The sequence below is a fragment of the Varroa destructor genome, unplaced genomic scaffold, assembly GCF_002443255.2.
Source record: "Varroa destructor unplaced genomic scaffold, Vdes_3.0 BEIS01000002.1, whole genome shotgun sequence".
Lineage (NCBI taxonomy): Eukaryota > Metazoa > Arthropoda > Arachnida > Mesostigmata > Varroidae > Varroa > Varroa destructor.
In genome coordinates this window covers 7,197,067-7,211,361 of record NW_019211455.1, presented here as the reverse complement: position 1 = coordinate 7,211,361, position 14,295 = coordinate 7,197,067, and the positions used below count along the sequence as shown (strand labels likewise).

General features: G+C 39.4%; 1 protein-coding gene and 1 long non-coding RNA gene across 8 annotated transcripts in view; one reads left to right on the top strand and one right to left on the bottom strand.

Annotated features, from left to right (window-relative positions):
* The window catches only part of LOC111244682 (uncharacterized), a 64,662-nt gene that overhangs the window by 14,101 nt on the left and 36,266 nt on the right, over nucleotides 1-14,295 (bottom strand). For all 5 annotated transcript variants that reach the window (XR_015321671.1, XM_086980749.1, XM_086980750.1 and 2 more), the window contains one exon: nucleotides 4,066-4,210. Coding sequence is in view for 4 of the 5 variants with exons in the window: in XM_086980749.1 (XP_086836875.1) it covers nucleotides 4,066-4,210 (145 nt within the window). In the remaining variant the exon portion in view is untranslated. The remainder of the gene's footprint in view (nucleotides 1-4,065; nucleotides 4,211-14,295) is intronic.
* Nucleotides 4,107-8,121, top strand: LOC111244684 (uncharacterized). Of its 3 annotated transcripts, XR_015321681.1 has the most exons (3): nucleotides 4,107-4,221; nucleotides 7,046-7,253; nucleotides 7,797-8,121. It is a non-coding gene; the product is annotated as an uncharacterized LOC111244684 (long non-coding RNA). The 3 variants fall into 3 exon arrangements; XR_015321680.1 differs by lacking the exon at nucleotides 4,107-4,221 and having other exon boundaries at nucleotides 5,391-7,253; XR_002671012.2 differs by lacking the exon at nucleotides 4,107-4,221 and having other exon boundaries at nucleotides 5,391-7,621.

Below are 14,295 nucleotides of genomic sequence, written 5' to 3'. Positions count from 1 at the left end.
ATAAAAATTGAGGATGACTTTTTGTTTCTTTCTCGGGCTAATCGAGCAGCAAACAACCCACAAATTTGTGGGTTCTATTGTCCTCATATAGCATCTGTCTGGCCCTTATGACGCGTAGCCAAGGCCTTCGTGAAAAATCCATGGCATCGTACGCCTATTCATATCAATGTTTTTCATTAAACGTTCTAGTCGAAACAAGAGGATCATTAGGAATACGCTTTTGATCGGCAGCGATTAACATTGAAACCTTCACTGTTTATTTTTTGTCGTATGATCCTTTGTTATGCTGCGGTCCAATCTGCTTCTGCTTCTCTCGTTCCAACATGGACATTTGCGATATGGTGCTTTGATGGTATGAGGCAACTCCAGAAGTTTGTAACCTTGATGAGGATTCGTCCAGTGCGGAAAGATTGGATAATAGCTGATTTCCGCTCAAATTTGTAAAGCGTAAAATATTGTTTGCCTATATTCATCTAATACAAGAAGCAGAAAATGAACGCGTATCCGTCGCGACAAACAACTCATTAAACTTTGCCTTACTTTAGGTGGCACACGCCGTATACGTCGTATGGTGAAGCTTGGGCCCGTGTTGTACGAGTACACAATTTTACGAGCTTGTGAGGATATTGTCACTCTGCTTTACTGGGATGATTAACCTCTGCGACATTCGACCGTACCCCTCACGGTACTTCAGTTATCTAGTAACTGATCCAAGGCCTAATTCGGGACGAGGTTCGATACGAAGAGACGCATGTTTGCTTGACCTTCATGTTTCGGTAGCTGCCGCCTAAACTTATTTATAATCATATCATTTACAGATAAGGTGACGAAGGGTGCCCTAATTGAATAAACATGTAAACACAATCATGTACTGGAATTTTCGATGAGTGCAACAAGCTACATTAGCGACATGCTTACTTCGAGTCTGTCGTGTTCGTTTGAGATAATTTAATATCCTTCGTTTGAAACGCACGCTCAGTTTTCTTCATTTCCGATTTACGCGGCATAATATGAGGTCTCTTCTAAGAAGTAAGCCGCAGTTTGCGGGAGTATGTTGGAAAATATGAAACTGTCTTTTCACGAAAATATCTCAAATATTAGTTGACCTTTTGATCTCTACTCGTCTGGAGATTGTTACGTACGAACAAGAGTTCCATGAAAGAGTCAAATAATGACTTCAAACATGTCTTCCAATTTTTATGCAGAATGAAAAACCAACCTTTGTCAAGGGATATGGCTATAAATAAATGGAAATACACCCTATCATGGTAAAGGAGATGACTGCCTTAAACATACTTGGCCAATCGTGACCCTCCACAAATAACCCTCCACGTGATAAAAACGAATACTATTACAATATCAAAATATATCACCCTGTTAATACTCGATTTTGTTTCCAGAGTTGAAGATACATACATTAGAGCTATGATAGAAGATTTGCATGTATCACGTCTTGGTGTCTTCTTATAAGAAAAAAAACAGATGTACATATTTGCTTGTAAAAATGACTCAACTAGTATTCAAAGTTCAAAACTTAGGGATGTGAGTGAAACTATACGAAATAAACTTTGCAGAAATTGGAACGGCGCTGCTTCTTGGACCTCTGCATTTTTCTCCTGCTGCTCATTCATTCCTCGAACACCATAGCGTTCAAGCTTTGCGCGAACTACAATAGGCTTAGCTTAGGTTTACATTTTGTTGGGTTTAAACTGAATAATCTGAGGAGCAAACGATACATTACTCGAAACAGCACCGCAAAGACTGAACCCATTATCGGAACATTCCAGCGTGACACATAAATGGGCTGGTCAATGGGCATAATCCTGCTCCAAATTTCTTGTGTGCTATGTAGGTATGGATAATTATGTTTTCAAATGAAAATCGTAAACTGTGAGGCGTTATTATTACAATTAAAAGGGTTGTAGCTATCTTTAAGACCTGACTGAATCGATCAAATTTTCTGTCAAAGTTGTTATAAAAAAAGACTACCAGATGCCTACGCGGCATTAGCATCCTCAATGTTTGCGACTTCGTGGCACATCGCGTGCCATTGCTTATTCAAGAAAACAGGTAGACCTGTTTAGAGTAGACCATTTCTCTATAATTTTTTGAGACTATTACGCCTTTGTTCCTTTCGGTAATTGAAGGTATCGGTAATAAAGCTGATCTGGCGCAGATTATTTTTCTGGCCCGTACAATGAGATCTACCATAATCGCTTGCGTTGTTTTATAAACTGACGTATTCCCGCGGAATGGTTAAAGGCAGCTCTGCATTACTCATGAGGAGACGCCGTAGTCTTTTTCAGGTGAGAGGAGCTGTTGACTGGGGCGAATGAAGCCCATTAAACATCGACTTCGATAGAACGTAACTATTTCTTATAATGTCTCCTTACTCAATAATTTGCAGCGGTTATGTATTCAAAGTGTGTGTATATAATGTGAAATACTATAAGCCATTAAATAAAGCCTAATTATTTTTGGCCATTGTAAATCGTAGCTTGTAGGTTTCTTATACAATAGGTTTATTATAAAAAAAGAATCAAGGAATCGAAGTAGATTTTAACACTACAGGAAATGATATTTAGTGTGAAAAAAAGAATAGCAATTCAATTGAGCAGGCCAGTTTAATGTAGCAGTTTAAAACCGACGCGCAGGCTGCATTACCCTGTCCTGTTCTTTATTGTGACAGTTTTTAGGTTGCAGACTCCGTATTCCGGTCGATATCATCGGGAGAGGACCGCGCGGCTAAATGAGCGATATATATTGGAATACAGCATATAAACTATTCGTCAATCGAATTTACCCCGTACTGCATTTTCGCTGTTCTGGATATGAAGTTCACACTATCACTCTGAAAGTTTGCAAAAAATCAGCATCAAAGCTTGACCAAAGTCAGTAACGTCCTTCAGCTATAAGCTATAGCGTAACTTATCATAGAAAGAATGTACCGGTATGTTAATACGATGGTAATTTGAATATCAATAGAATCTCAAAATATTTTAATATTCGGAAAAATAATTTATAATTTTATATATTTTAATAAATTTGAAAAGCAGCGAAAGTACGTTCTTTATAGAACTTGCGCGGTTAACGAAAATTAACCGTGTGCAAGAGCGCACAACCTGAATATGGGCAATTGTTAAATTAGATTATAAAATAATGCATTAGACCCAAATTAGTAAACGCTCGAGAAAGTCTATATTTTCTTCTAGAACAAAATCGCAATTATTTCAAGGCTAGCAAAGAGCAAACGCGTGGCAACGCCGATAGGATGTAAAAACAGTTCCTTTCAGAAACCCACACTTTAGGATGCCCTGGGATCCTGAATCCTCAAAAGGATTCAGGTAAAATTGCCGTATGCATTCAATAAGTATTAGCGAGTGTCAGGAAAAAGGATTAGGGCTCTCAGTGTTACATTCAAAGGTTTGACACCAAAGGTTCCCTTCATAAATGATCATGCTGTGTTGCGGGCATTTCCAGTGGCATGTCTGGTACCATAAGAAGATAATAGATGCTTTGCCATCATACTAAATCCAAGACACATTTTTAGATAGAAGATAAGCAATTTTAGTATACGACAAGAAAAATCAGTACCGCTTACACAAAAGTTTATTGAAGATCCAAGCGTAGGCTTGTCTATTATCAAAAGGACGTTTACATCACGGATAAAATCGAATCTGCTGTTAGCAGTGATGCTATCAATGGCTTGACTTTGTGAGAGAACTTGGGCGCACCTTCAAAAGATTCGAGGATATTGCTGAAGCAAGCGGCCCCTCCATAGAAGTCTGTACCGTAGAACATATGATTAGGATAACTGGTACCTATTATTTCTGGCTTACCGGTGATATTTATGGATTCTATCCAAAGCACGGGTAATTATTTAAATTATTACCGTAATACATAAACGAGCCAATCATCTAATTTGAATGCGCCTAATTTAGCCAGAAACAGGTCCCTTTCAAATATAATGATACTGAGATTCTCGAATCCTATGGCAGGCCATGTAGCGACAGCAGAACAGTATAATACACCTGAGCATTACCGGCTTAGCGAGTTAATCCTTACCCTGAGATTCGTCCGCGGCAGAATTATTTCCACTGTTTATTGCCAACGGTGTCGATGTCGCGACCGCAGCGTCAAAGTCCAATTGGGCAAGACTATCTCCTTCTTGATAGTCCCCGGACTTAAGGTACAGCTCGGGTTCCGCAGCCTGAAATAAAGGTAAGGAATAGATGATTTTCCAGTGTGTTTATATACAAGTACCTGATAAGCGATAGAGTACCAGTAAATAATAAACATTTGATCTGATAAAAGATATTTTCAGACTTCAATATCATTGTTAATTGGATTCCCTGAAAGGCAAGTGTTCATTAATGACATAAAATGCTACTGTAGGAAAACGGAGTCATTTAAATCGTTTAAAAGTATTATGAAGGTGATATATATTTACATTTTATTTACCAAACTAGATCTATGTTTAAACAAAACGTACGGCAGTCCTGCGCTTTTACAGTCTGAAACTTCATGTAATTAATGAAAATGTTGTGCGAAAATAATGTGTAGAAGCTTGCATTTAATTTCAAAAAGAACTTTTCGTATTTTTTCTACAATTACAAATTTCTCACAATTTAGATATATGGTTGTAAAAGCTACATCTCAACTCTAAGGTTTATTAAAACCTAAACGAGTAGTTTTTCTAACCTTATTGTACATTTTTCTAAACTTTACTTTGGTCTCGTACCGTATGGATTCTCGCATGGTAAAAAATCATGGGAAATTCATGGTTCTCTACGCAACGTGAAGATCACTCTATTGTCTGCAACTGCAGACTGACAAGATTACGAAGAACTAGACGTGCTCAGAGACACCGCTGAAAAGCATCATTTGTTTCTATGATAATGATACTAGTCCAAGCGCAACTCTATGATCAGAATGATGAAATCGTCATAAACGTTTTTTAAAAAAACTGTTTTTAATAAAACACTGATGTTATGTGTTAACGAAAAGAGTAATACGCTGAGAGGTAGTCCATGTAGAATCTACCAGGTTCATAGTGCGTGAATTTTATAGGCAATCAAACATACATAGGCTCGATCCGAATCTTTTTATTTTTCAACTTTTCCTCAATTTTATGTTGCTGCGCGGAGAGATTATGTCGATCAGTATGGGAACATAAAATTTCGTATTTGCGTTGAATCCAGACTCATAGACTCCATTCTCCTTCAAATTAAACGTTTCGTTCGCTCTTTAACTACTAACGACACCTTTGCTGCGTAGATACACTGTTTTTCCAGATACCTAAACTAACTGCGTAGAGGTCCATTGCCAACTTGCAACGCGCTATACATCAAATTGGCATATATAACTTAAGAGGTATGATCGATTATATAAATGTCCTTTGGTAAGCAAATGTTCGTAAGGCTGAATTTATTTCGAGTTGGGTCTGCTTCCATTATATATATATATATCGTTTAGATGACATTCAGGGAAATCTGTTCACCATTTTAGCGGCACGGGCAGTTATAGCAATATCCGCTTGATAAGATGAACTTAGGCCAGCTGACCTATCGAAGTAGGAAAACAACTAATCACCATTTCGGAAGCCGATAATCTTTGCAACCCGTAGTAGTTCGCTATCAAAAACCCGGACTAGGGGGGTTAATATAGGCTTGTCTTACCGATCGGTAAGTAAATCTAGCAAAATTGACTGAAAATGAATGAAATCCATTAATCATAATGGCCTCCACTATCGATTGCTTCCAATTAAAAATGCTTCACAAAGGCTCACAAAGCTACTCGACCGACTGGTACAGAACTCCGTAGATTCACAACTGGGAACCGAAGGTAAAATATTATTTTCAACTGCAATACCACTTCGTCTACTCCGACTCACAACTTCTACAAATGAACTATTACTCTATTTGTCCATGAAGCTAAGTCGGTCGATTCGATATTTTCCGACACTGGTTGGTTGGTTCCTTAGAGTTATGCGCTGACGTTTTTTAGTTGATCGCCAATGATGCTCACATCTTCCTCCTACCATACAGACGTAAGGCAATGATCTTCGAATTGATATTAAATAAACACATGATTAATCCTCGTATGAGTGTTACTGGTTTCCAGCAACTGAGTTATTATATGTTCTATATAGCACGGGATTCCGCTCCAATCTGTTAATAAGTAACGCGATCTAAATGACGAGCGTTGGTTTTCAGCGCATGCCGCTTCATCGAGCATAAATAACATAAGCATATGATGATATATGGATTTGTATTGATTTTCAGAACTTGTCACTTCTAAGAGCGGTTGCTGTAGAAAATATAGAACTTACCGATTTGCTCCACTGTAGTTGTTCCGTTATCGTTGGAGATTAATTTTTTCTTATCGAGAAAATCGAAGTCGGATGGGTCATAGCAGGTTGACGTGAAGTTAAGCAAGGCTGAGTGACGCTACATTTGTATATAATATCGCTAATCATATCGGTACTGGACACCAACAACACGACCAAGTCATTCAAGTAATATATGGCTGGTTCATCATCTTGGTGGCAAATCATCTCAGTATTTTAACTTTCACGTACCCTATTCCTTTAGCTATGCATATACGTGATGCTCGTAAATTTGCGGACGTATCCGTTGAACGTTCTAAAACAATGATCCTTTAAAAAGTGTAGCTGAAAAACCTCGAACAGAACTCAGTCATGGTCTGGTTGCCATGGCAACGCTTTCAAACAGATAAATATTAAGTTTTTTCAGATATTTAATTTTTATCTGAGAACTGTCTATAGATTTAATCGACAGATTAATGCGCCCACTCAAGATGTAACATGCTGCATTAGATTAGATGCCTTTCAAATTTAATATGCTTGTCTATAAAATTACGTCCGGCCCTTCTGATATTAAAGCGTTCGTTGCGATTGAAGTCCCATTAATATATATAAGGGACATTCAAAGCATGGTATAGATATAAAAATCAAACTCTCAAGCAACGAAGGTTTATAAAACAGATTCACCTAAGAGTTGAAACTTGTTTTCGATTTATGTAGGGAAATACGAGGATTACGTTGTACACAAAAGTCCCATTGAGACGAATTAGCCCATATTGTAGGACTTGAATCGTTGATCGAAGATGCAGAGTCGTACGTCATGGCGAAACTTTAATCGGGGAATAACTTCATCGACTGTCACTCGCGGTGTCACGTATAGATCCGTCTAACATTTTACTTGTAAGGGTTCAGCCCAGCTGCAACGTTGGTACGTTAACGATATGTGAAACGAATCTTGTGAATGATGTGTTTATGTGAAGCCAATACGGTCCGCTTGACGAGCAGCACGTACGTACAAACGTTTCTCTATGAAAAGGCTAGTCAGCCGAAAACGAAAATTCTAACGATAACCAAAAATAACACAAATCTTAATTAGGCTAACATGAAATAGATGGCTCTCACAAGAAATCGAAGAAGAGATATTGTGTAATGCTTCTAGCCGTTTCTACCGCCTAGTTATCATGACAAAAGCCTACTATAACGTGCTGCTGGTGACAAGTATGCGTTCAGATAGGGCAGGTGCCGGCTGAGCGTAGGCCCGCTATGACTGACCGAACGACATGGTCTATATGACGGGTAAGCTGTACTGCTCATAATACGATCGCGTAAATAATCGATTGCCATCTATGTAAAGGAGGAATATGAGTATTGATATGGGCTACTTATGTCGCACAATGACGAACACCAGAATACTGCGTGCAAATCACAACTGTGTACTGTGATTCTTGCTTTCTGTGTTTCTTTTTTACAGATGTTTTCCGCAGGCGGAAACAGGGCTCGACCGCCTGTTCAGTATGTTAGTGAAGATATTATTTCTCAAAGATATTATATCACACATGTTTGTTTCGCATCACACATAAAGTCTACGGGACAATGCGCTATCCTTGGTCCACTGACGGGAATAAGTTATGACACATTGAATAACGTTTGAAGAGAGCCCTTGGAGCGTCAATACATCCGATAAAGCCCGGACAACAGTACGCCGTTGGCGATGGACTAATTATATATATTTGGAGCACTCTAAGATTATTGAAGCTTGCATATTGCTATAATGATAGAGTTATACTAAAACCGTGCGCAATATTTTGGTACTTGCGTATATTGATAGCATGCAGGGTATCCTGTTAAAGGGAATGTTCTAGCGTACGTGGGCCTCGTTTAAAGAACTCTGGTTTCCAGTGAGAATGTTACTTTGGTAAGACAGTTCTCAAGATACTATGAACAGTATGAGTATAAAAAAATAGTCGAATAGTTTTGCGGTTTGTTGTCCCGAATTAAATTGATATCAGCGCGTATATACCATCAGCTGTAGACAATCTGAATGAAGAAAACATCTATGGCAATCAGATATACAAGGTGTATTAACTCGTCTATTCGAGAACCTTAATTATGTAATTGCAAGGTAAAATTATGTGGGGTTATGTAGGTAACTCATTTCAAAGTGCGCCGAAGGGTTGCTTCTTAAATAAACTCCCAACTGTAATGTTGGCAAAGGAAACGTTGTTTTCAAGTTCAAGAACCGGAGAACTGAATAGTTTTTTTCTCATGACTTTTTGAGGCCAAACAAATACAAAACGTGTGTCAAGGAAAATATCCAAGGACATAATGGCAAATCCTGTTCGCTCGACATTTTGCTATATTCATTCAATGAAATTAACCAGCGAAACACTAGCAGATGTTTGCAAGAACAGCTCGGGAACTCGCTCAACGCTAGAAACATATTAACACAGGTATTCGTATGGTGATTATTTCACAAAAGATTATGCCACTTCAATATGAAGCGTTTTGCTATAGTTAGATTACCTGTCATAGCTCAAAGATATCTCACATGTTTCAACTTATGCATGCGTTTGCTTTTGAGAACGGCTGGCGGATAGATTTGATAGAAATTCGTAGCTAACACCTTAGCAGATAGCAACTGCATAGGGTAAAACTAATCTCGTTCTTGATCGAAAATTTTATCGAGTAATAATTATTAAGCAGATGTCATACGTCCGATTGCATTTATCGGAGAAAATAATAAATATATAGGTAAAGAAGTAAATAGTACAAATGATGGAAAACATCGATGTTCAGAGGCCACTCATCTTGTAGAGGCCTTAAAAAGCAATTACTCCAACACGAATCAAAGGCATGTTCTCTTAGATCAAAGATGTATAGATAGAGATAATTAGATTTAGCGGAGCCACTTCAGTTGCGAAACGTTCCACTGCGATATTACCACAAACACATATGTGTCACCAGTCGGAAGAGAGATAGTTTCTGTCTACTGGCCGTTTTTCGCTCTCCTTGTTCATAACGTGAAGATGTTTATCCCTCATCAACCGTAAACGATGTCTAGATTTGTTGCACAGCCTGCCTGCACCGCGCAAATAGCGTCAGGTGTTCGCGACACGAATAGATACTTTGTTTGTGGAGCCTGCAGATTATCGTTCAGGCGTACCGGCTGGGAGAGAACAAGCGTGTAATTATGGCAAAATGAGAAACGCGATGCTTTCATAGAACATTGCAGAAGAGAGATCACGTTCAAGACCTCCGTCGCGTCCAATGCCGCAATACTTATCAGTGAAAACTGCAAAACGACTTGGTCGAAGAACAAAAACAAACTATTAAGTTAAGACAACAACGCATCGAATCAATTGCTGGCTTAGACGAAAAGCATATTACAAGAATCAGGTTTACCCTACCTGAGCTGATGTTAAACGTCCTACAAACTATAAGAGCGTTACATAAGCGACTGCGTGCTAGGTCTCCCCCAAGCACATAAGATAAACTTTCCCACATTATTCGACGACTGTCGACGAATGTCATTCGACGACATAATGCTGCTGATTGGGTCTGATAGCAAACGCATGGCTAACATAGCAAACTACAAATAATAGATAGTCTACAAAATAGCAGTGCAGTAATACGAGCTTTTGCCAGCGTCCACAATAGCAATGCGAACACCAGCGAAGCTCATGAGGTTGAAACAAGAAAAGGGCATGAAGACAGGAAGTAGAGCGTTTCCAGTCGCCGCCATTAAGTAGCACAAAACGAACAGGGCATTTCTGCGACCACGAGAATCCGATCGTATCTTCATGAATACATATACAATATTGAAGATGTGCCTTCGTTGCCAAATTTATGCAAATATAAACACACCAAGAGGTACGCAAGGCTTGTATCGATATGCCAATATTGTTATGAACATCCTGTCAGGCACATACAGCTGATTTTTATATAACAAATTTACCACCTGTCGTGCAGAAACCGGGTTCGCACGACACGTAATAGTACTGTAGTAATATCAATTTCCAAGCTAGTTAAATGAAAGAACATGTTTGAACTAGTAAACGCCACTTTTTCCCCCTATAACCTGGTAACACATCATGTTGCCACCCATTTCTAAGAATGATGTACTCCCCAAGAATTTTGGTCGGAACCTCGTTTCGGATCATCTGATCCGGCACACCTTTAATCGAAAGCGTTTTAGCAGCCAGCCTTGCGTGCGGCTATGTAATTACTTTGACCAGTTATATGTTTGTACCTAACGTCATAGTTGGATTATAGTCGCTGAAATCAATCTTAAGACAGACGTCAATATATCCAAAAGAATATTGTAAATGGACTGATCAACAGAACTCTTAGAACGTGGGCTTTCTAATTTATGCTGTGCATCTCCAACGGACGTTAGTGGCCAGAACGGCCAATAATTTGTACGGCCGAGCGTATTGCTTAATCTCCTTTCGAACTCTTAAGATAAAATATTCGTTCATAGCATATATATATATATTTGTGTATACGCTATATAGAAGCTAGCTAAAACATCTATAAGATAACGTAAAAGGTTTTCTTTCTTAATTAGCGTGTGTACTAGGCTTATTCGTCCCAACGAACCTTCCGAAGTTGCTAAACGTTGTTGCGTTTAGCGAAGATCCCAGTGTGGTGAATGATGCCGCAGTTCTGTATCCTTTCCAGAGAACTGTGTTTCAAATGTTTGTTTCTTTCAAATTAGGAAATAGCAAAAAAAGTTCGCCTATGTATTTGCTACACAACGATACTCTGTTGGCTGGGGCCATGGCGCGACGAGCGGAAACTCCGACGTTGTTGTTTCGAACTGGTAGTTGTCGGACTAGCTGCTTCGGTACGGCTGCCATAAGCCCCCGCAGACCATGGCACGTACATGGAAACAGAGAGTGAGGGCATCCATCTCATCTGGCTGTGCTGCTCGTGAAACGCTGCTACTATTGCTGCAAGTGATCAAAACGAGGTCTCTGGTGGCCTAGATGGCCCCGAGGCTGGGCCGTAGCAAGCGACCAACTCTCGCCTGGATCGAACACTCCCGAACGACGGTGGCCTACTATCTGTGGTTCTGTATGAGAGGGTTTGTCAACGATACATACTCTCCACATTGGTCTATTAATATAAACCTCATAATCCACCAAATGCCATAATTTCTAAACCTCTGGCTGTATCCACATACATGGTTGCTACAACGCAAATCGTTGATTCGGCCAAAATGTATCTAGCTAGAGACGCCTGCCTACCATTTGAACAGCCCTATATAGTTGGACCTGAAGCCCTGTTGCCTACCGGCTCTGTTCTAATAGCTTGGCATGTATCAACCAACTTGGACTGAGTTACATTATATTGTGCTAGGAATACATGTACGACAGACGCACTAGTCACATCTAAACCCATCAAGCTACTGATATACACATAGTTATGATGGCCTATTTTTGTGAATGACTCAAATTTAATAGACCTTACGAAACCGCATGCTATCTTTGCGCATATTTGTAGTCTAAATTTGTAGTTGACGACTGGTACAAAATATGTTAATCTCAAGGTGCATAAAATCTTTGGTTTTATCGCGAAACGAAATATAACAAAGAAGACTTTGTGCTCATCACTCTCTGGATAGTGTAATGTCTGTCTAGCCACAAATAAAGCTAGCCAGTTGCACATCAGACACCTCTTTATTAAGCCTAACTACATAGGCAAATACAAAAATCTACCAAGTATGCGTTTATATTAGATCAGTGTGTAACATTGACTTCAAGAACCTCAGGCCTTCGTCTCTAGTGGCAGGTCAAACCTTGCTAGTACACGGTTTCGCACACGACCAATAAGGTACCGTGTTGGACCCAGTTTTGCTTGTCACTGCGGCCGACGGGGCAATTGGCAGAGCTAATACTGTTGGGTACGGAATGCTCATGAGCCAGTGGCAAGCAATAGCTCAACATGCAAAGAGTACTATTAATCGATCCGTGACAATATCATTCTTAGTGTTACAGATGAAAACAATTTGCGGGGCAGTAACGCTGAAGGACATCGGTGATAGCAAAGGGGCAGTATACAACCAACAGTAAAAGAACCAAGTGCCGACTGTGGGACCTTTCAGTTTTTAAGCTTTTCAGCAATAGGGGTACGATTGACACATCTGTTTTCAAGCGGGACTAGTTCCTTGTGTGCAGTCGATCTCCAAGGGGTTCTAAAATATAATTTTTGTTACGAGAGCATGTCGTCCTTTGACGCCAAGGTTTACCTTAAAGAAGAGGACGTTGCCTTTATTTGTAGTCATTTTAAGTTGTCTTATTCAGTATATATTATTAGTGACAATTTCCTATAAGATTTTCAGTTTTCAAGTATTATTGTCACCGTTTAAAGAAACCACGTATCGAGATATTTCGGTGGCACTCTTTTCGTATCATTTTATTTGTTTATCTGTAAAGTAGTCCCCTAGTAGAATAGTATAGAACGATCGCTACGATGCTAGCTGACCCGCGCTTAAAAATACGTTTTCAAACAATAATTTCATCACGTAAATCTTTCACATAGCATATTTGGTTCTTTTTAAACTTATTACGTACAATTTGTGTGTGGCATTGGTGTAAACATATGCCTGCTCGCGGTACTGTTATTCTTGTTTATGAAACTAACTAAGATGTGCCCTAAAATAAACCGCGCTTAGCCGCTGTCGTCAGAGCAAATGTTTGATAAGGGTGCCCGGCTGTCGTAACAACTATGTAGTTAGCCTGTTCCCGACTGCCTCGCTGAATGTCAGCCCTCCCTAAGTTACATGCAACGCTATTAGGAAAACTTTATATTCATAATTTACCATTTAGTTTTTAAGCGTACGCTTAACAAGCACGTACCGATTGCAGAAACACTTTTGCATACTTTATTCTGGTGCACACAGTCCGACACGAATAGATGCATAGGAAAAAAATTATCGCCAACTCTTCTAACAGAAATGATAGAACTTCTTCACAGTATTGCCCTGATGATATTTGTTTGCCCTATGTCATTCGCTAGCTTTTCGAGTTCCTCCGAAGTCGAAAATTCTTATCATTGCAACTGCTCAATGGCAATAACAACAACAAAAAAAAAAAAAAAATCAGGAAGCGTGAAACGAATGCAGTGCAGAACGGCCAGTCAAATACTCCGTTGCTTTATCGGATCGCTTTTCATTGGCTCACGCGACTGCGTACGAGTGACTGCCTACATAATGACCTAATGGCGACAACCTAATTAGTCACTAACCTGTACTTTACATTTATTCCTTACACCCGTATCTAGGTTAAACAATTGCGCGGTCACTGTTCAATGAAGCGAATGGTGACGCGTGATGACATCAGACTGTGGATCAAGTACAGCGTCTAACACGAACTAATATGTATACGCAAATATCGGGGATTTTTTTTTTATAATAGAATTTATAGTAACCTGAATAATAGTAAACGATTCTATAATTAATTGCGTTTCGTTTTTGGCTACATGTCTCGATGGGATGCCATTCGTTAAACACACATATTTACTATGAAAACGTTTTGCAAGATCACTTTCTGTCCTACTAATGTCTGAAACTTTACAAAGCCTTATTTAGATAAGGGCAATCTTGTACTGACACTCTCTAATAGCAACGGTTAACCGGTAACCGGTAGCATCCGCACTTCGATAGGCTTAAATTCAAATGTCTATTGTTTTCAAATGGTGGCACTGGGCCCGAATTAAAGCTTCAAATCGGCCCGAATCAGCTCAGGGTTGCTTGATAGTACTTGCCGGTCTCACTCTTAAGGCGTGGGAGGATAAATTTTAGGCATAAATTAGTGCTTTTGCAACGCTCATCTACTAACCGTACCTGATTGCACTAGAAGGGAAGGAACTCGAAGATATGAAAGTGTTTACGTCTGCCAAATAAAGTGGATCGAAGGTTTTGATCTTTTTCGACATTAGCCTTAGCGTACCTTGTTACGGTACGTACA